This window comes from Molothrus aeneus, chromosome 32, assembly GCF_037042795.1.
Source record: "Molothrus aeneus isolate 106 chromosome 32, BPBGC_Maene_1.0, whole genome shotgun sequence".
NCBI classification, from domain to species: Eukaryota; Metazoa; Chordata; class Aves; order Passeriformes; family Icteridae; genus Molothrus; species Molothrus aeneus.
Genome location: NC_089677.1, coordinates 2,648,987 through 2,670,800, shown reverse-complemented (window position 1 = coordinate 2,670,800; position 21,814 = coordinate 2,648,987). Strand labels below are relative to the sequence as shown.

Genomic DNA, 21,814 nt, shown 5'->3' with positions numbered 1-21,814 from the left:
GCGGCTGAGCCACTGCGGGTGCGCTCCGGGTTCTGTCCGTGTTGCTGCTGTTGTTTGTTTGCCTTGCTACACAGACTAGTAAAGAACTGTTATTCCTTTTCACATATCTTTGTCTGAAAGCCCCTTAATTTCAAAGTTGTAATAATTCAGAGGGAAGGGGATCATATTTTTTTCCATTCCAAGGGAGGTTCCCACCTTCCACGGCAGACACCTGTCTTTCAAACCAAGAGATTATTGTAACTCTTTTTATTATTATTTTGTATAAAACCTGCTTTTGCACAGCATCTGACTTAACCATGTATCCAACAGAGAGCCTCAGAGAAGTTCACAGTCCTGGAAATGGAGGACAGAGACAAATTGTAATATAGTGTTTCACTCTGACTGTTCTTGGAAGCTGCAGCTGATCATAGTTTGGACATACCAGGGACAGATTAACTTCTCCAGATGTTCACCATCCACCCTTCCAGAACATTAATGGGCAGGCCAGGGAATGAATGATTTCAGCAGAAACTTCAATTTCCTCTGCTGCTTCAGATGAAGTATTTTGTCAGTTTTTGTTCTGAAGAACATCTGTTCCAAATGCAGGGAGTCCACACCTCAGAGCAATACCCCTCCATGCCACCATCCAACACCTCATGAAGCCTGAAACCATCCATCCAAAAATTGCTGATGAGCTCCTTCAAAAAGAATGAGAATCCAGCTTTGACTGTTTTACCATAGAGAAAAAAGCAAACATTTAAATGTTTGAGTGGCTTGGAGGGTCAGAACAAGGATAGTAATTCTCTCGACCCACAGACATAAAACAATTTCTGCAAGACAGTTGAACAGGAATTTGTCCATAGTGATGCTTACTCACATGGGAAAAAACATGTATCAATTTAGGCTACCAAATGTGACAGAATTAGTTGTCTTACTTTTATGTATTCCTGTAGAAAAATGTGTGATGATATTTTTGGGAAGGCTCCAAGTAAGAAATGCCAATTTTAATTTGAAGAGGAAAGCTTCTTCCCACCAATTCTCAGTGCCAGATTATATAAAAACACAGGTGAGGCACTGCTAAAAACCCAGGAATTCAGCAGCAGCATACAAGTCCTCCTGAAAAGCATTCAGATGGTTTTGAAAATGCTATCTCTAATATTATTGGCAGGCTTCCCTCTCATTCTCATTCATGAGTTCCCACTGGCAAAAAATAACCTTCTTCTGGATGATGCAGACTTAATCCTATGAAAAGTAAGTGAAACAAATACATGTGTTTCCTTCATGTATGAATCTATCAGAGAGAGGAAAACAGTATTTGGTCTTCTGTCATGATGAGAATGTTAAAGAGGCATCTTCTTTTTCCAGCTTGAATAATTTCAGTGAAACAAATGCCCAGGTGGCAGCCAGGAGGACTGGGATTTCTCAGCTTGGCCTACAGCTAATCTAAGATGTGTGTTGTCCCGCAGCCAAGTATTTCACCCTGAGAAGAAGAGCGGCACTCCGTCATTTTGCTGGGTTTCCTGCCTGGAGTGACACCAGCTTTCCTGTGGGATGGATAGGTCACAACACCTGACCTGAATTTGCTCTCAAAATGCCTTTGCCACAAACCAACAAAAAAGAAAAAGCCTGGGAAACCAAAGATGAAATGGTCACTCTTCTCCAGTGAAATCCTTGAGGAATTTAGTTACTCCCTTTAAGAGAACAAGGAATTCACACAAAAAGATCAATATCCAAATGTCATGCACAAATCCATGGGAGCTGTTGACTATAGAAGTTTTGTGAAGCACTCGCGTAGGAAAGCCCCACATTTTGTGACAGCCAGCAGAAGGTAATAAAGAGATCTTTGATAAGAAAAATACGATTAAAAAAATCAGCATGCCACTAAAACAAGTATAAATACGCATTATATTACATGGGTGAAGTGTGTTTTCTTTAGTGTACGTGCCATTTTTTATTAATTCATACACTAGGTGCTAAGCTGTTTTCTAATGCCATTAGGTGGTGCTTTCAGTAAGTAATGGAATAAATAGTTCTTGCACGGTTCTCTTCTGCATTGTGTTCTTGTTTTCTTAAGTAAAAGGAAATTGAAGGAAAACACCACAGGTGCCTCCTCCTTCTGAACCCCAGTGCCCTAGCACAAAGCTGTGCATCACGTTTCTGAGGCACTCTGGCTCCCCTCGGGTGTGATAAACTGCACTTTGGGCACGATGAGCGAGGAGTTGGTTCTCCGCATGGAGTTGCTCCTCCGAATGGAGTTGTTTCTCCTCATGGAGTTGCGCTTCCTCAGGGAGTTTTGGTGGGACAGCTCGCTCTTCTGCAGGGTCTGGATGAGGATGGAGGGCTTCTCATCAAGCTCCCGGGCACTGCAGCGTGGTGCAGCCACTTTGACAGTGTTGCCAAACTTGGAGTAGTCGACAGCGTACACACCTTCCTCCTCGGTGACAATGGGCACAAAGCGGTGACCCCACAGGATCTCCTCTGCCACGTAGGAGGTTCTCGCCTGTGTTGTGATGCCCGTGGTTTCTACAACCCCTTCCAGTATCACAATGAGCTCCAGGTCCTGGAGCGCCAGGTCGGAAGCAGAGATATCATAAAGAGGACTCCGCTTGTCAATGACATGACAAATGATCAAGGGAGCCACCAGGAAAATGTTGTTGCTTTCAATGGGGTTATCCACAGGGATATCCACCTGGTGAATGGGTATGACTTCTCCTTCAGGGGTCATGGTCTTCCTCACAACCTGGATTCTCACTGAGGCGCTGATGATCATGCTCTTCCTCAGGTCCCCCACACGGAACATGAAGCAGAGCTTGCCATTGCGGACAGCGATGACCGCCTGCCGGCTGAAGATCAGCGTCTCGGCCCGCCGGTGAGCCTGCGCCGTCTTCATGAAGATGCAGCCCAGCATGACGGCGTTGATGATCAGCCCCACAATGTTCTGCAGGATCAGAACAGTGATGGCCAGGGGACACTCCTCGGTCATCATCCTGCCCCCAAAGCCAATGGTCACCTGGACTTCGATGGAGAACAGGAAAGCGGAGGTGAAAGACCTGTAGGGGAAGATTGCACCCAGTTAACTCTCAGGACACGGAGCACACACTGAGAAGCTGTTAACATGTACTTCCAGAAACAAACTTAAGGTCATGTTTGTATGGCTCTAGTACACATAAGCCTTCTGTTAACACCAGCCAAAGCATTGCATGCTTGGTGGCTCAGATTCGTGTGGCTGGTGTAGTGTCTAACGGTGGCAGCAGAGACCTCAGAGCCTGGGCTCCTCAAAGACCATCTGGGTGACCCTGAGCAGCTCACGGAATCTCTGTCCAGGAGCACAGGCTGCCCATTGGCTTAGTGAACAGCTCTGGAACAGCTAGGCTTTCCACCTTGTCCATCTCATGAAGCCCTTGGTAGAGAGAGGTAGTTTTGGGAAGCATGGGCAATCAGCTGGCACACTGAGATCCTTCCACCAGCCTGTGCAGGGAAAGGAAACAGGGAAAACTGCAGCACTTCACTCATGCTACCTGAATCGTGACCCAGAATTTCCTGGTGGAGGAAAAGGGGCTTTCCCAGATTTGTGACACTTCCCAAACCTTTGCTCGCCTTGTGAGTGAGCAGGATGAGGCTGCAGAGAGAGGCCAGTGGCCCCCAGGTGTCCCCTGCACACCCTGGCAGCAGGACAGTGCTGTGACCCAGGGCTTGGGTTCAGCTCACTGCCAGGGCAAGACCAGCTGGAAAATTTCAACACAGAAGTGGGATATAGAAGTGTGGGTTTAAGTTAAATACCCTAAAACACTATGGTGCTGGACATCAGCAAATGCTGCCCACAAACTTCCCAAAATACATTATTTATAGTAGCCACAAAGTCATATCCCCTCTATATATCAGGGTCCTTAACTTCCTTTTATATTTAATTTTTTCTTTTATTTCTTCCAGATACATCCTTCCAGTGCAATACAATAAAAATGAAGCATCCAATGCTTAACAGGGCCATACCAGTAGAAAATATATCCTGGCCATGAAGATGGGTCTAAATAATTCATTGGCTTTGCTTTGCTTTTCAATTAATCTGTTTTTAAATTTTTTTTTTCTTTTCTAGCCATATTTTCACTGGGGTGTCAAAGACACATTTAAATAGCATAGGCAATATCAAGAATAATTTTCTGGGCAATAAGAAAGTCCATCTTCGAGAAAACCAGCCAGTCTCTGCACACGTATCTTTGAAATAACTTTCTTATTTTGCCTTTTCTATTCTTAATCATTAACAAATTCCTTTGTATTGAGGGGGTTTATTTTGTATTTCACTCTGAAGAAATCAGGGACGAAGGAGTTACTTAATAGAATCTATGGAATGATTTCTTATAATTATGAATATTCAGTTATATGCAGAATGCAGCTTCTGGATTCAATTTCAGTCAGCTTAATTTAGCTTAAAACTCTGTCCAGTAAGTAGTCTGACTTCCCTTAGCAACACCTTTCTTTAAAAAAAGAAAAAAAAAATCCATCTTTTTAACAGTGGAAGTAAGTGAAAGAGCAAGTTTGGAAAGCATTTTAACCATGTGAAATGGGAGAGAGAAAGTGCAAATCACACTGTTCCCAGGTCCTTCCCCTCAGAGCTGTGTAGCAGCTTTCCATTTTGGATAATGTTTGCTTTCTGTGGCAAAGAGATGTGAGGCTTAGAAATTTCTACAGTACTTCATAAAATGAAAGGGCTGTGCAAGCTCTAGGCACTGGTTAAAATTTCCAGAGCCAGGTTTTCCTGTAAATAGGTAATGGCACCCACCCAAGAAGCTCTCCTGAAATATCCGTGGGCCTAAACCTCAGGGAAGTAGGCTAAAAATTTTTTGTCATGATTTTGGCATTCCAATAGTATTTTACACCCAAAACCTTGCCATTCTTAAAGCTGTCAGCAATCACATCATTACTTCATGACTTTGACCAAAGTGGTCACCAGATTTCCCTAGGAAAGGAAGAGATTTCTCATGGCTTGGATATGGGCACTGGAGCAGCTGTTGCCTGGACACCCCATGAGGGAGGGGTGTGTGTTCTTCGGCATGGGCTAAACCTGAAATTGTATTGATTCATTCATTTTGTTACCAAGCAGACATCCTGGAAGATCCACAGGCAGCTATGGAGAGAGAACAGGGGCAGAGTCCTGGCTGTGGATGTGCCTGGCCCCAGTGGCATGAAGCCCCTCACCCCCAGCTCAGGATCTGCAGGGTGACACAGCAGCCACACTGAGGAAGCTGCCAGCCACACACAGGATGTCCCCTCAGCTGACCCTGGAGAGCTGCAGGGTTGTAGCTGTTCACTAATTCTAGTTGGACAGATCCCACAAATCCCAGAAATGCCGGGGGTAACGCTCCTGCGGGTGCAAGCTGGGTCATGACATCTCATTTCAGAGGACACTGCTTGTGGCCAGACATCAGAAAAGAAACAAGACAGCAACTCCTACTCCAATTCCCCCTAGCTTGGTGAAGGGAAGCTTGGGAAAATCCCCTCTTCTTTTACCTTGGAAAATCCCCATTTAGCAAAAAAACTGTTCTTTTTGCTAAATTAAATCTGAATTAAATCTCTGCTACCTCATGAGCCAGATACAAAGTCCCTTCAGACTTGGTGAGGTACCTCAAAACTTTCTGGGAGAAGGGAGAAAAGGGAAGTGGATTCACTGATATCTCAGAGCACCCTGCAACACCCAGACCCTCTCAGGACAGCAATGTATACAGGCAGATGATCTGGGGCAGCCTGGTGGTACAGAACCACCAGGTTCTATCTAAAAAACTAATGTTAAAAAAGCAGATTTAATTGATGAGATCCTTAAGTTATCTTACAGTTTACCCCACCTCTAATCCACAGTCTTCTCTTCCATGTATGTTTGTGTCAGCTTATCAGTGCCCTGACAATTGTCATGGCTTTGGGGACACTTCAACAGGTGATATTTAATCCAGTCACCCCTTAAGCTTTCACTGTCTGACACAAATGCATGGTGTGGAAAGTGTTCCTCTGTCCAACTTCTGGCCTATGGATTCACCAAGATATTTTGAAGCCCCACATATTTAACACTCTAAGGAGAGTCATCTCGAAACACTCAGTTTTGTTCTAAGTGACACATTTCCTGGCACCTCTGACTGGTGCCCTGCCTGACACCCAGGGCTGGTTCCCTGCCTCTCAGAGGGAGTGCCTCTGGCCGACGTGGCGCTGGGGATGCTCCCGCTGCCATAGACAACGTTACAATACATATAACACATACCCACTCTTGCAGCAGGCTCTTATCTCGACAGGCAATCGAGTTACCCACAGAATGTGGAGACACATGAAAAGCAGCAGGTCTCCCTCTCTTTCAGATCCTGTAAGGAATCAAAGACATCTACAGTACAGTATTTTCCAAGCCCGGGAGGCTTGCTGAATTTACGCAATCTAGAGGAAAACACTGCACTTTTCAACTGTCTCAACCAAACCCAACAGTTCATGTAAACCAAAAGCTGCACTTCAGACAATGCCAGGACAGCTGGCAGCTCTGTCCCCGCCCTTTCTTCATCCCACCAAACTCTACCTGACACACGTCACGCACGGCGTCCACTTTGTGCTGTTCGAAGGGTTTTCTGTGCTCGGGTCCATGTCGCCATGGGCAAAGGCCACCAGCCACCACATCATGGCAAACAGCAGCCAGCTGCACAGGAAGGACATGGTAAAGATGACCAGAGTATGACGCCACTTCAGGTCCACCAGGGTGGTGAAGATATCCTGCAGGAATCGTCCCTGCTCGCGGATGTTCTTGTGGGCCAGGTTGCAGGCGCCGTTCTTGGCGATGAAGCGGGCCTTGCGCGGGCGGTCGCGGATGCGCGGCTTGCGCAGGTTCTCGGCAGCGATCCGTGCCAGCACATACTCTTCAGGGATGATACTCTTGCGAGCCAACATCCTCCTGCCACCATAGTCCACTCAGCAAGATGCAAAATGGGGGGTGGTCCCTCTAGCAAGTATCTGCAGGGCTTGCTTTACCCTGCAAAAAAGAGTGAACTTGGTCAGAGTTGTCACCTGTGCAAGAAGCCCCGATTAAGGTACCCCCTGCCAAACCCCACTACATTAAATGCTGGTTCTACAGTGCCCTCTCTCTCTCAGACCACCATTTTTATATGAGCAGTCGGTATCAGCTCGTAGCAGATATGAAAGATGCTATTTGGAGACTCCTTGCATGAAGGGAGGGTGCACAGCAGTCTCACAAAGTCGCTGTAAAGTACCGTGACAGACATCAGCTCGGTTCCTCAGGCTGTTTCTCCGGGAGACAGCAGTGCTCAGATGGGGACCGGAACACGAAGCACTATGTTATTCGCATCCTTCAGGACCTGAAGAATCAGACGTCTGTGGTTAGAGCCGAAGTTAGTCTGCGGAGACGCGAGGAGACTCCCTCCTTACGGTTGCAGCCCCGCAGCTCATCCAGCAGCCTGTGGGGAGCCCCTGCCTCGTCCCCCTAGAGCATCACAAGAAGGAACTGAGCTGGAGGTGCGGCAGGCAGGGAACGGGACTCCTCGGAGCAAGCGGTCGCATTTTCCCTCGCAGCTCTCCTTCCCTTCCGGGATCAGGCGGGGAAACCCTCCCTTTATTCCCAAACTTTGTCCCCAAACGGGTGACAGAACAAACGCACGGAAAGCCCGGCTCCCCGGCTGGCCCGTCCCACCGGGGGAGGGCAGGGCTGCCTGACCCCCCCTGGCGCCTCGCAGGGTCCCCCCGCCCCCGGCCGCCACTCACCGCAGAACGGGGCGGGACGCGGCCGGGCCGGGCGGAGCGGGGCGGGCGGAGCGAGGCTCGGGCTCGGGGAAATGCGCAGAGGGCCTGGGCCGGGGCTCGGGCTGGGGATGCGGAGCTCGGGCTGGGGATGCGGAGCTCGGGCTGGGGATGCGGAGCTCGGGCTGGGGATGCGGGGCTCGGGCTGGGGATGCGGGGCTCGGGCTCGGGATGCGGGGCCGGGGCTCGGAGCAGCGGTCGGGATGCGGAGCACGGGCGCACGCTCACTGCGCTGCGCAGGACGAGGTGCTAACGCTGCTGGTCTGTGCTAGTTACACAGATCTGCCTGCTTCCCCCGACAAGCCGAGTTGTGCCTTCCTAGCTTTATCTTCCCTCGAATCTGGCTGAGGCAGAGGAAGCGAGGCTTGTGCGTAAGTGTTTGGGGGACCAAAGCCAGAATCTCATGACCTTTGCAGCTTTGGATAAACTTAATTACCTGTCTCTGCAAGAAGGGAAGGAAAACATTTCACGGGTCACAGCTCTTGCTGAGCAGCGTCAGGCCCGTTGTAATGTTCAGCTGGGAAATGGGCACTGGCTGATGAGGATTGGTATTTGGGATGGGTAGGAAGAATGATGTACAATAACAATCTCTCCTCCACCTCTCCAGTGAAATCCCTGAAGTTCTTTCTCTTTCCCACTGGTTGAGGTTAACAATTTTGGCCCTTTTGTTAAATGGAAACTTTGGAAACTTGCATTCTTGGAAATCACAGGTTTTTTGGTTGTTGTTTTTTTTTTTGTTTTGTTTTTTTTTTGGTTTTTTTTTTGGTTTTTTGGTTTTTTTTGTCCTGAAGTCTTAGGGTTTGTAATGGAGAGAATAAGCAGTGCATCAACTTTATGAAAATATCTACATTCAGATTTTAATGAAGGAAAGTCCAGAGATTTTGTCAGATTAACTCCCTTGTATCCAAGTAGTGTGAGAGAGTGTGTGTGTGTGTGTACGTGTGTGTGTGCAGTAGGGAGGTTCCAAACTTTTCTGTGTATCACTCAAGTGAATCACCTCTAGGGTATAAAATTTCTACAGAACAAAATACCTCACTCCTCTCTGTAAACTAGGGAAAAGCTTGACAGGCCTGGTGCAATCAGGAAGGTTTTAAGCATACTCAGGCGTGGAAAAACTGAGAAGGCACATTTGACAGGCAGTGTAATCCTCAGCTTGAAGATATCCACCCTGCTGAACACATGCACATGCTCAACTTTAAATAGATGAGTGGTTCCTGGAAACTTCTCCAGCACTGGCCTTTGCTAATACCATATAGCCAGTAGCCAGAGGAGAGACAGACACAAAGCCCCAGTCATATTAGGCAATTAGCTAAATATTTATGTGTGAAATTAACTTTAGGCAGATGGGATGCTGAAAAATCAGGGTCTAAGCCAAATGCCTTTAGATTTTAACCAGACTCTGAGTACAAACACATAAAATCACTTGGTGGGTATCTGCAGGGCCAGCATTGTTGGTGTATGGCACTTCATGGGCTGGGCTTGGAGAGCTTGGGAAATTACCCTTCTGTGAATGAGGTGGCAGAGACAGCTCTAGAGGGGCTGCCTCATTTGTTTCATGCAGCCCCAAAAGTGCATCTCACTTAGCTGCAACTATTGGTTTAGTACCAGTTCCCTTTCCCTTTTTCCATTTTCCCTTTTTTCCTTTTTCCTTATTCTCTTCCTCTGCCCTTCTCCCATTTAGCTCCTGTGAAGTATTTGTTCTGTTCTAGGGCTAGAAACAAGACTGGCGTTCCCCAGTACAGCTGTTAGGTGCAACTCAAAAAAAAAAAAACAAGTATCTGGGAACTGCATGGAACACTTCCCACCCCTCACTTCTTCATGAGATCCTTGAATTGTATGACTTTGCTTCTGACAGAAATTAGCTCATGCCACATGGCCAATTGCACTGTTTACTCTGAAGTTCTTGAAATCCACAGCTTTATAATCGGGGACACAGAAGCACCAAGAAATGTTTTATTTACTTGCCACTTCAGAGCATAGACCCACGTGTGTGGCTGTTTTCAGCCTCATCCCTTCTCACCCAGGCTCAAGCTGCTGCTGTGCTCCCCACCCCATCTCTGCTGGTAGTGAGTGCAACTGTGTGACATATAGTTAGTGTGTAGATTAGCAGCTAGTTTGGAAAAATGGATCAAGCCCATCTTTGAGGGCAAGTGGGAGCAAGAAGTGACATTCCTTGAGCTACTCAAGTGGAACAGAAACTGCTGCCAGCACTGGCACTGTCAGGAGTTCCCTGTGAGCTCTCAGGCCCATGTGTTCCCCACTAACCTGCTGGAGGTTTCCTCCCCCTTAACTGGGCACCATGCAGAGGCTGAAATTCTTGTAGCTGAGATAGGAAAGGATCCATCAAACACATACAAATATCCTGGCACAGCCCCAGTGTGGCTGAACAAAGTTACTGATCCTTTGACCCACCATCACACATTGCAGGAAAAAGGCTTATCTTTTCCTCTCTGCCTGTTCAATACTGGAAGAGATGCCTTCCTCCTCACTTCTACTGGAGATGAGTTTTGAGGAAGCCTGCTGGGTCATGACCACAGGGATGTGAGGATCAGGAGCTCCAGCCATGACTCTGAGCACAGCATCCATTTCTCCAAGTTCCAGTCTATGAATATGCTCTGGAGAGTGACAACTACTAAAACCCTTCCCCTCTGACCTTTTAAATACTTGCATGGTTGCCACATGCACACTTCTGTCTGAGATTTAAATAATAGCTGGGAAAATCTCCTAAAACGTCTCCTAACCCATTTGGTAAGGAACAGAGTGTCTGAGTGTTGTGAACACAGCCTTTTCAGGAAAAAAAATGATCAGAATTGATGGCAGTTTTAGGTCCAGTTTTCTTATGACCCTTCATGTGTCTCCTTCTTGATGTTTCATTCCCCTCCACCCACAAGCATTACTGATATTATGGTAAATATCACTTTACAATTATGCCTATCTAAAATCAGGATTAAATAGTGCACTTAGACATGAATCTGAATTTTCCACATTATAGCTCTGTCCAGCCCTTTCAAAAAATCCTGCTTTGTAATAAGTTTTGTTTGAAATTCTAATCTTAGCTTAGAGATAGGATGACTTTGCAGGCGTCCAGAGATGTCATGTACTTAGAGTGAGGCTTCCACAGAGACACAAAGCTGATAAGCCATATTCGGACAGTGTGGGTGAACTCTTCCCTACATGAGCTGGCAGGACATCCATCAAACATGAAAGAGCAGAAACTGCAAACTAAGGGCATCTGTTACCCTGAACTAGCTCTTTCTCCCCCTGTTTCATGCAAGAGCAGCAGGACAGAAATAGTTTTTATCATCAGAATACATGTAACTAGTGCCCTTTGTCCAGTGTAAGTTGCATAGTGAAGTTTGTTGTTCATTACGTGCCTCTTCCTGGAGTTTATCCTAAGGCTCGGGGAAGAGCAACCCCAGTTTGGGACCGTTTCCTTGCCTCCCCATGCCATAATTTACGGGAAGGCTGTAAATCAGTTTCTAAGTGGGTTGAACACAGTTACAGCGAGTCTCTAGCTGTGTTCCTAGAGCATGGTGTCCCTTAGGTGCTTCCCCTCCCTGGCTCACTGGCTTTTTCAGGGTTAAATTAAGATTTTGCCAATGACAGAAGAAAGATGCCATGTCTCACCTTCAGATCTTATCACACAGTATCTGACAACTCAAAGCTGTCAAATCTCAGATGCTCTGGTGGGACCTGAAGAAATAGATGACCCCAAATCTGAATGATTCAGCCGTGAAAATCTGCAGTACTCAGAGATTCTTAGGCTCCCACCTTCCTGACTCTGATGGAGAAGTCATATTGCTGAAAGAGTGAAGGCCTAACGTGGCTGGTAGAATAAAAACACATATAACCATTAAATATGGAAGAATATGCTGCCTTGGGGCGTCTGTAGCTGTGCTCTTGAAGGGTGGAGGTTCTGGACCATGTCATTTACACGAAGCTGCATTAGTTCCTTAGTTACATGGTTAAATATTTTACTGCACATTGAAGTGATATTTATGGATATAGCCCGAAAATCCTGAAATAAATTAAAGGGAGAGTTAAGAAATGTCATGGTAATAGCTATGAGGAACTCTTCTGGGCAGTCCTAGCTGGGACTGTTCATTACTTACTTATACCTTTAATCCAAGGGTTGTATAACAATGTAATGTATTTATGTATAAAGCAGACTAATATACATACATGGGAATGAATTGCAGTGCCCACTGAAATGTGCAGTGTGCTGGATGCTGTATTATTATATAACAGATCATGGGATGAAAATCCCCATGTTCCATGTAAATCAAAGGAGGCATCTTGCACGTGATGAATGATAATTACACCTAATAGAAACCAATTAAAATTATATTTTAAAAAACGGCTTGTTTATAGTTTTCAGAATGTGGTATATTATATTAGAGAAATGAGCAACGCCTGCCAGGAGTGTCTGTTCTGTTTCCATGGGTAATATCTAGCAGCAGACAAGTGCTATCAATAGTGAATAATTAATAGTAACTGTAGTAAATACATTTTCTAAAAATCTCTCTTCTCTTGACAGATTACACTTGGAAGTTTCTTGGCTTCATTCAAACCAATACTTTAAGCTGGGCTGCCAAAACAAAACAGCATCAGCAAGTTGCTAATTTGTACAAGTCAGCAAACTTCTGCCTCACAACAATTTTTTCATCATTTGAATACCTGATAGTCTTTCCCTACAGTTCTGCACAGAGGTCAGTTCTAGAGGAGAAAAAACAGAGCAGTGAAAAACCAATGTGGAAATGATTGGGATGTTTGCATGGCTACGAATAATTTGATTTACAGTTTTGTTTTCAGACTTTTCTTAGTAGTCTCTTAGTTTTGCCTCTGAAAGGATTTAGTTTCCAAAGAAACTGAGGAGTTCTTCACATGCCACCATGGAATTCATATCAGAGAATTTACATAACATATTTTGATTTTAAATAAGCTTTCAAAAGATGCTACTTGAGGATGCAAATATGCAGAGTTAATTGTTGCTTTTAATCACATTTAGTGGGAGAATATTTGCTCCAGAGAGTTTTTTACAAGTGGCACTGTGGTTTCAGTGGCTATTTTAGAGTTGATTTTGACTGGCAGTATCACACTGAGGACATGGGGTTATAGTGCTTCCAAGGGGAACATACTCCAACTTCTGACACTGAATAATGGAAACATGATAGCAAAGACATGGCCCCTGTCAACAGCTTTTTTTATAAAGGTAGTTGTTGACTCAAGTGTGTTATATCTCCATTTATTTTTTTGATAAAATATCTACAAGCATTCATGTAAAATGCTCATGTGAGAGTTCCTTCAGCTTTTCATGATGCATTAACAAAATTGCCTGTGAATGTATTGACATCTTTACACAATAAAGCACAGCCATTGCTTTGGGAAGCAAAAAGAACACACTCAATTAAATGAAACAACTTATTGTACAAGGAGTTTTTACTACTTGACCACATTTGAAATTGTATTTCTATTTTAAGAAAACACAATTCAATATTATTGCTCTTTGCAGAGGGTTTATGTATAATGAGATGCAAACTTCTTTGGGCTATGTTCCTGTTAGTACTAATTGAGTTCTCTGGAGGTATATGAATTTATAGCAGAGGTGTTCTGCTATAACAAACCTAAAAGGGGCTTGTCCAAGTCCTTGAGAAGCGTTGGAGAATATATTCTTTCAGCTGACTCATACAGCTGGGAAAAGCAGGCACACTCCTGCAAATAAAGAGCTTTTTCAGGTCTGCAGTGAGACTGGAACTTATAAGCACTTAAGATACCTCTTGTATGTATCACTTGGCCTAACAAAGCAGAGATCTCCCCCTGCAGAGACTTTGCCTGGCTTATGCCCCTGGCTTAACAGAGCTATCCCAAACTGCTCAGGGGAAGTTCTAGTGTTTCCTAGCATGATTAAGTTTGGGCTCAGTAGACGTTGTATGGCATATTTCTACTTTAGAAGAAGCAGGGATGAGCTATCGTGAGCTGTGATGAGTTTGATGAAAGGCCATATACAGGAAGGGAGCAGTTTGATCCATGACAGCCCTTAGACCTGGCTCAAGGAGTGGGAAAGACACCCATGGGTTGTAAGCCAAAGGTTAAGAAACATTGCTGTGATTCCACAAGCAGCTGCACAACCAATTTCTGTACTTAAAGGGGACCTGCAGGAAAGATGGGAAGAGACTCTGTGAGGGAGTGCAGTGGTAGGAGGAGGGGGAATTGCTTCAAATTGGAAGAGTGTAGGTTTAGATTGGATATTGGAAAGAAATTCTTCCCTTTGAGGGTGGTGAGGCCCTGGCACAGGTTGCCCAGAGAAGCTGGGGCTGGCCCATCCCTGGCAGTGTCCAAGGCCAGGCTGGATGGGGCTCAGAGCAACTTGGGGTAGTGGAAGGTGTCCCTGCCCATGGCAGGGGATGGAACAAGAGAAGCTTTAAGGTTCCTCCCAACCCAAACCATTCTGTGATTCTGTGATCAGCAACAACTTTGCTGTTTCTCTCCCAGGAACAGTTAACAGAAAAATAATGCAGATGGAATGAGAAATATTATTTATAACTTATCACAGAGGTGTCTTTCCTCTATCCATAGTTAAATTTACACATAGCCAGTGTTAATATTCAAAGCTCCTTTGGAGAAGGCAGAACTTCATAGTTCTGAAGCACAGTGTCACAATACTGAAAGCTTGTTTGGTTTAATGCTTAGAAAACAAACCAACCCCAAAACATGATGTCACTAGAGTAAGTGTCCCCCTGAAGAGCAGGGGTGTTATGAAAAAAAGACAGGAAAGGAGAAGGAGAGTGAGTGCAGAGCTGTGTGAGAGAAGAAATGGGGCAAAGGGCATGGAGCTCATCTGGGAAGGAGTGGGAGGGCATAGGCAGAATAAGGAGCGTCCAGAGATACAAGCAGGAGCCTCAAAGGTCTATGACACAGGGAGATGGTGAAGAAAAAAGAGCAAGGAGGCTATGGAAGAGAAGAAGGGCCTACAAGCAGAAGAAGCAGTGTGACAAGAATGAAAGAAACAGTCTACAGCTGATATTTCCTTTACTGTGCATGTGACATCCTTAGGAAATTGCTCCCAAATGCGACACACTTCAGACCTTTACATGAAATCAAAAGAAATTTGTTTCAAAGATTTCATCCCTTCTGCACCCTTTTCAGTAACAAAACAGCTGTGCAACCATTGGCATCACCCTCCTCCTTTAGAGGAAAACACAAAAAATGTTCAGCCTAAGCCCTTGGGGAGTCTGTACCATCATGTGGACAGCAGCTGTAACAGGAGGAGATCTCCTGTGTCTGCAGCAGGTGGTTTATGTTTGTTATCTTGTAAGATTTGTGTATGTTCAATAGGATTAATGCTTTAGAAATGGGATTATGCTTTTAAACTTGCTGGGCAGCAGTGGGCCCCACTGCAGCCGTCACCCAACGCTGCAGCCGTGGTGAATCTAACCCTGAGGCCAACATTCCTGCACTCCTCCCTCCAAACGAATAAAGCATGATGAGGTTCTCTCACCCCATCATGTGTTCCTTTTCTCACATATCTTTTTCTTACCACCTGTTATTATTTTCTTACCACCTGTTCAAACAGCAGAGTTCACTTCTAAAGCCGAGGGTGGGCAAAGATGGTGCTTCTCACACCTGTAATGGCTCTGGGACAAACCTAAGAGAAAAGAGATGCTAATTATTGGCCCCTCTTAAGTATTACAAGACACAGTCCCAGGCCCATGGCAACCCTTTAATGCAGTGGGAACAGGGATCTCATTGAACTGGCTGGCACCACTTAAAATAAATCAGGATTGCATTGTTATCAAAGACACACAGATCAACAAAACTTTTTGTGCTTCATCTTTATACCCAGTCTGACAGCAGAGAATCCAATTATCCAATTATCTTTTCACTGAAGACAATTAAATTAAATCAAGAAAAATTTTGGCCTTTTGGCCATGAAATTTCGATAACAATATGTGCTTCTGCTGCAAGCATCTGCTTTTTAAAAATTTATTTCATTTGAATGACAAAGGTCAGCATGGGGCATTAATCCAGAAAAGAACAAAAATGCTTTCACAGCAGTAGACAGGGAAATCACAGAAGTACTTTCCTTCATAAAATGTTCAAGACTGAGATCTTTTGTTTAGTTGTGTCACACAGCTTTAATTTTCAATAATTCAGAGAAAATAAAAACTTCCAAAAATCAATTTAAAAAGATAAACCACTGTATCATTTTTTACACTGTGAGACTAAATGAAAGCCCAGTTTCAAATCCTACAACTTCTCCAAAATTATTGGGGGTTTTTTGGGGAGGGTGGGGGGGGGAGGGCCAAATGCTGTGCCTTATGTTATTTTAATGCACTATAAATAGGTTTAAGTGCACTTAGTGTTCTTCCTAAATGTTGTAGCAGCAGGTGAATAAGAATCACCTTGAATATTAACAGTGAAGCTGATCTCTCAAGCTGTACCTTTGAAAATATACCTGTGAAACTCCTGGGTGTTTACTGCCCATGGGTCAGGATCAAACTATGTGTGAAAGTCAGGTGCAGGCAACCTTTACAAAGCTGCCTGATGTAAATATGTGTCTAACTTCATCTACATTCTTGAGGATATAGCAATAATTTGAAAATCACACCTACTTGCACTAGGTCTGATTTAGAGGTAGGCCATAGATATATAAAGGAAAATAAAAGTTGTCCCCAAATTGAACTTGAAGAACTAAAGACATATAAAATAATGAGTGGTTGGTTAATTACATGCCATTTTAAGAAGAATATTTTAGTAGACATGATTAAAGGATTGGCTAATATCAAGTTTATACATTCAGATCAATTTTAATACAAAGTCTTGAGATACTGTACAAAATTCCTCTATAAGCCTATCAAAGCATGCATAATCATAGGATGATTTGAATCTTTAGTGAAAGTTGGAAGAATGAATTTGGATTTAAGAACTGACTGTACGAATAAACCATTGTTGCACTGAAAATAGTTCTGTCACGACTGAAGTGTTCTTACTAAAGTGAAGGACAGGAAGAATGTCCTTATTCCTGATGAAATTCCTTTCTCTTATTCACTGCCCCTCCACTACAACTTGAAGAGCAAAGTTTATGCCTTTGGAATGTAGGAGATTGGCCCAAGTGTTATAGGCTTGGATGTTTTTCCTAATTTTTCCCTCTGGGGACAGAATGCATCTGGGGAACCTCTTGCTTCCTTGACAAACTGCACGATTTGATTGCTGGTTCCAGCATAACATATGCAGTTTATAAATTCAGTGCATTCTTTTTCTCTCTTTAAACAAAAATAAAGTCAATAAAAAGTCTAAGGAAAATGCCAAATTCTCAGGAAGTAAAAACTTCTCCCTCCATGTGTGTATATGTGTGTGTGAAGTTTAATAGCTTTGAATAAAGTAACATTTTTATTGCTTCAATGCATACATATATGGCAATAGGCTTTATTATTTTGAAAGATGGAAGTGTGAAGAAAGAAGCTCTAAAAAACAAAACAAAACAAAAAGGTAAAAGTGATGTTACACTGAGTAGAAAATATTTGCATTTCATCTGTTTAAAAATAAGCTGTTAAAATGCATTGTGTGGCTGTTCACATGTCAGCCCGGACAAAGGAAGCGAAGATGCCATCTTCCTGGGAAAGCAGGTTCTCAGGAGTATCGTATTCCAGAATGTTCCCTCGCTTCATGACGATGACCAGGTCTGCAGTGAGGATGGTGTGAACCCGGTGCTGCCACGAAGGAAAGCAAACAGGTTTTCATTTGGATAATTCCTCTAATGGGCCTCATGCAAGGCAAACCCCATTGGGGAAAGGCTGTCCTTGTTTGCAGCAATATTTGGAATAGATCCTTTTACTTTAACCTGAAGAGATCTTCAATTACTTTACAGCCTTTGCCACCAAGCCTGAAAATACTTAAGCATGAGCTTCACTTTTTGCCATTATGGACAACACAGCTGTTTGAATAAATCCTATGGCACCACTGAAATACATCTTCCACTGTGGGAAATAGGGATGAGAAGCATGCTGCACTGTCAGGTGACTTAGCATCCTGCTCTGCTCCTTGTTCTCTGCACCCCAGCAGTCTGCTCTCCATTTACCTCAGGGCATTCCTGGGCAATTGCCTTCTGTAAATCCCTCTGAGATTTAATTTGAGTGTACTCCAGGCAACAGTTTAATCCCATAGGCTACAGGTTTGAAACCAGTTTGAGCTTAATTTCAAGGCCATATAAATACAGCCGGTCAGGTATAAATGGGGTGAACTCTTAAAAGTGTGATATTTCACTAAAAAGGCTGAAAGTCAGACATCACTTCATAGGTTGGATTCCCTTGACATGGTAGTTTCAGTGTCAGCTGCATGTCTAAGATTTACATATGATCCACATAAATAGTCATGAAATTAAACAAGCCCAGGAACCACACAAGAAACACCTTTTTGCACTGTCCTCTCAGAAGCTGTGCAGTAGAAAGGAAGCAGAGTGAAAGGAAACTGAAGAGGTAAAAATAACTACCAAAGAGCCAGAAGTCCTGTGAACAGTGTGGACTGAGAGAGTCTACTTGTGAGTCTTCACCAAAGTGGTGAACAGGCCGTCCTCTTTGAGGAGTAAGTTTGAGGCAGTGTCACATTCAACTAGAAAGCCCTCAGAAAGGACTAGGACAATATTGGAGTCCAAGATGTGAGACACACGATGCTGGAAAAAAGAACAGAAAAACAGGTGGGTGAAGGAAAGATCAGTGAACAAGGAAAGGAAGGAATGAAGCCAGCTCCATGAGGAAAGCTAAATATTAATGTGTGCTGTTTCACTTGAGACACTGACTTTGGAAAGACAAAGCCAAAGAAAAGTGAGATTCTAGCCAGAAGGAAAATAAGCATGGAACTGAAAGACAACAGTGTCACCACCAGAATCTTCAGCATTTACACAGCCAAGAACCTTGGAGCACATTGTAAATGAGCTGGGTTAAGTGGCTTGCTTGACACAAACTACTCGATGACAGGCTTGAGACAAGAGTCCAGGAGGCCTGCCTGTAATGTCTAACCACAGGACTCCAAATTCCAGACAAGGATTCCAGACAAGGCAAATGAAACAGCTGTTGAAACATGTATTTATCTCGTGGAAAAAACCTCTGTTTGTTGACTAACACTGCTGTCACAGGTGGAAATATTCTTAATGGTGTCCACCACATGTCTATGCACGTGTATGTATGAACATGTATGGATATAGGGAAGTGGCAGGAAAATGGGAAAGAACATCATAAACCCCTAGCTGAAAACATGTTATTCTGGGGGGTAATTCCCATTGATTCTGATGCCTTAAGTTTTAGCTTTCATATATTCCAAATTCTGTACTGCCTTGGTGTGTAACTCTGAACTTCATATAAAGTGTTAGCTAGTTCTCTTCACAGTTTAGTCTGACAAAACAATCATTTTCCAGACTGAAAAGCAAGGACACTGTTGCAGCTTCAGGCCCCAAAAGTACCAACAATGGCAAATTGAGGAGAGCAGTGTGGGAGGATGGGACTGCATAACCTGAAGCTGTTACTGGACAATTAACCCAAATATGTAAATGGAAAAAAACTTATAAAAGTGTGAAAACTTGTGACATGATGTCCATCTTGGGTGGAGCCATGGCCAGGCTCTTGTACTGCTCAAGGTGTATCCTTTGAAGGCCTTTTTAATAAATATCTATCTTATTCTTTAACACTGTCTAGCCTCTGTAGGCTCTTTAGGCATAAATTCCAGTTTTTAAAACTTTTATTGTAAACCCAGCTTTTTATTCCAAAAGAGAGAAAAGATAACCCAGCTTGAGAAACCACATCAAGAATATTATGAAATCTCAACTCATAAATTTGTGCTGTGTTTGTAAGCACTACACATACATAGCCTTCAGAGGCAAAATTCAAACCTAGATTTTGATGCAACTTTCAGTAATGGTTCAAACCATGCATTTGCTTTCAATTTTTTAGTGAGAATGACTTCAAATTTTGTTGGTGACAGTGCAGATGCTGAAGTTCCCTGTAAAGTCTTTGTTCAGATCCAAGTGTTTTAGTTTGATAGCAAGACGACATTTACTGCAAAATTTCAGGTTGATAGTAGGTGTCTGACTTGCTCTGGTATCATGGGAATATTCTGGCCTCGTAGTTTAGTTCTATTTTGTGATGCCTTTAGTTTTATGTAATGGTGTTTAACTGGTGAAGGGCAAGGTTAACTGCCTGAGGAATGAGGAAAAAAGAGCTTTTTCTGGCTTAATACTTACCGCTATTGTAACAACAGTGCGGTCAGCAAAGGCAGTCATCACAACCTTCTGCAAGATGTTTTCCTGTCAGAGGAAAAGGCTCACTCCAGTTACTTCATCCTGTTACATTCTAATTCACGTGTTTTTAAGCATATTCCACACTATCTCTTTCCCAGCAGGGAAATGTCACACCTATGAAAGCAGGGGTTCTCTAAAGTGTTTCATTTTATCCTGAGAAACAAAAAAACTGCCAACTTTTTCTGCTACAGAGATCTCACACTTTGTGGCTGACACTTACGGAAGATGCCTTTCTCCTGGTAGATCCTTAATTAGCTAATTGCTGTACTCACTGTGGCCATGTCAATAGATGCTGTGGCTTCATCCATGATGAGGATGCTGCTCTTGCGGACAAAGGCTCGAGCCAGACAGAAGAGCTGCCTTTGCCCCACACTGAAGTTTTCCCCTCCTTCTGTGACCATGGCATCTGTAACAAAACCAGTTCCTGTGAACATCTGAACACCTCTGAAATGCTGCCCCTGAGAGCTCTGCTTGTGCACTACTCCAGGGCCAAGCAAAATCCCCATAAAAGCCAATAACCATAACCTTGACTGACCAGTGGGATGGAGGGATACCAAGAAAAATGAGCACAGCCTCTTGGGAAAGGAGAAATATATCACTAAACAAACAGTTGGCACAAATTGTTAGAAGATCTGGTAGGCTGCAGGGTAATATCTTAGTAATATGAAATATATTTAATATGGAAATAAATATGGAAGTTTCCTTCATGAAATGGATTTGAAATTGTAAGAAAAATACTCTGTCAGAGTTTACAGCTCTGCTTGCAGAGCCAGGTTCTGCTAAAGAGGAAAATTGTTCTTCTTTCTCCTAAGTAATTATCCCACTGTGATTATAGAAGCATCAAATATCCTGAGTTGGAAGGAGCCCACAGGATCACCAAAATCCAGCTCCTGGCCCTGCACAGGACAGCCCCAAGAATCACACCATGATGCTGAGGTGTTGCATGATTTTTCCACAGTGCATGGGAAACCAGACTATTCAGCTTTTCAATTAAAATATTCTCTACTATGAAGAGTGTCTGGCAATCCTACATGATGATCCAGAGTGTCGGATGGGGTGGATCTGTTTATCTGTGTGCATGCATGATTCCATTATTGGCCCATGATCCAGACATTGGTTCAGACATACCAAGGCCTCCTGGCAATGACTTGACCATGTTCTTCAACTGAGCAATCTCCAGAGCTTCCCAGAGTCTGTCATCAGTGCACTTGCATTCGGGATCCAAATTAAAGCTGCAAAGAAAACCATAACAGGAGTCTTGTCACTGCAATTACTTTCAGGTTTTCTGCAAATTAAAACCTTGGCATTGTGTGTCACTTGGCAGGCTGTGCAGATGGATTTGGCTGGGCTAGGAAGGTTCCTTGGCTGTTCCATCTTCTCCTGTCCCCCAGCTCCCATTGCACAGCCTGCCACCCCCTGATGGCAAACACCTACCGGATGGAGCCACTGAACAGGATTGGGTCCTGCAGAATGATGGAGAGCCGGGACCGGAGCGTGTGCAGAGGCAATTTGCTGATGTCTATCCCATCAATCACTATCCTCCCTGTGTCAAACAACACACAGAACACCCTGAGGGAATTGCACAAAACATGTGATCCACAGGTAGCAGGTGGAAAGGTGGAACAGCCCCTCTGGGCTGGTCTCTAGATGATGGGACACTGTCTCTGTGAGCTCTCAGACCTGACAGACACATGGGGAAGGTGAATGTATCTAATTACACAAGCCAGGGATGTCCCAGATTATTAGCGACACTGCCACCTTGCTCTTTTC

General features: G+C 44.0%; 2 protein-coding genes across 2 annotated transcripts in view; both read right to left on the bottom strand.

Moving 5' to 3' along the window:
- Nucleotides 1-231: 231 nt before the first annotated feature.
- KCNJ8 (potassium inwardly rectifying channel subfamily J member 8) lies at nucleotides 232-7,604 on the bottom strand. Its single transcript, XM_066568404.1, has 3 exons — nucleotides 7,212-7,604; nucleotides 6,527-6,973; nucleotides 232-3,029 (listed from the first exon to the last, which is right to left on the bottom strand). Exons 2-3 carry the CDS (start codon nucleotides 6,889-6,891, stop codon nucleotides 2,129-2,131), a joined length of 1,266 nt encoding a protein of 421 aa, XP_066424501.1. The 5' UTR covers nucleotides 6,892-6,973; nucleotides 7,212-7,604; the 3' UTR covers nucleotides 232-2,128.
- Nucleotides 7,605-15,724: 8,120 nt separating this feature from the next.
- ABCC9 (ATP binding cassette subfamily C member 9) overlaps nucleotides 15,725-21,814 on the bottom strand; it is a 62,236-nt gene continuing 56,146 nt past the window's right edge. Inside the window, exons 33-37 of the mRNA XM_066568431.1 lie at nucleotides 21,479-21,587; nucleotides 21,173-21,276; nucleotides 20,317-20,450; nucleotides 19,988-20,050; nucleotides 15,725-17,465 (exon numbers count right to left, since the gene is read on the bottom strand). Of these exons, the coding sequence (XP_066424528.1) occupies nucleotides 17,328-17,465; nucleotides 19,988-20,050; nucleotides 20,317-20,450; nucleotides 21,173-21,276; nucleotides 21,479-21,587 (548 nt within the window). The 3' untranslated portion in view covers nucleotides 15,725-17,327. The remainder of the gene's footprint in view (nucleotides 17,466-19,987; nucleotides 20,051-20,316; nucleotides 20,451-21,172; nucleotides 21,277-21,478; nucleotides 21,588-21,814) is intronic.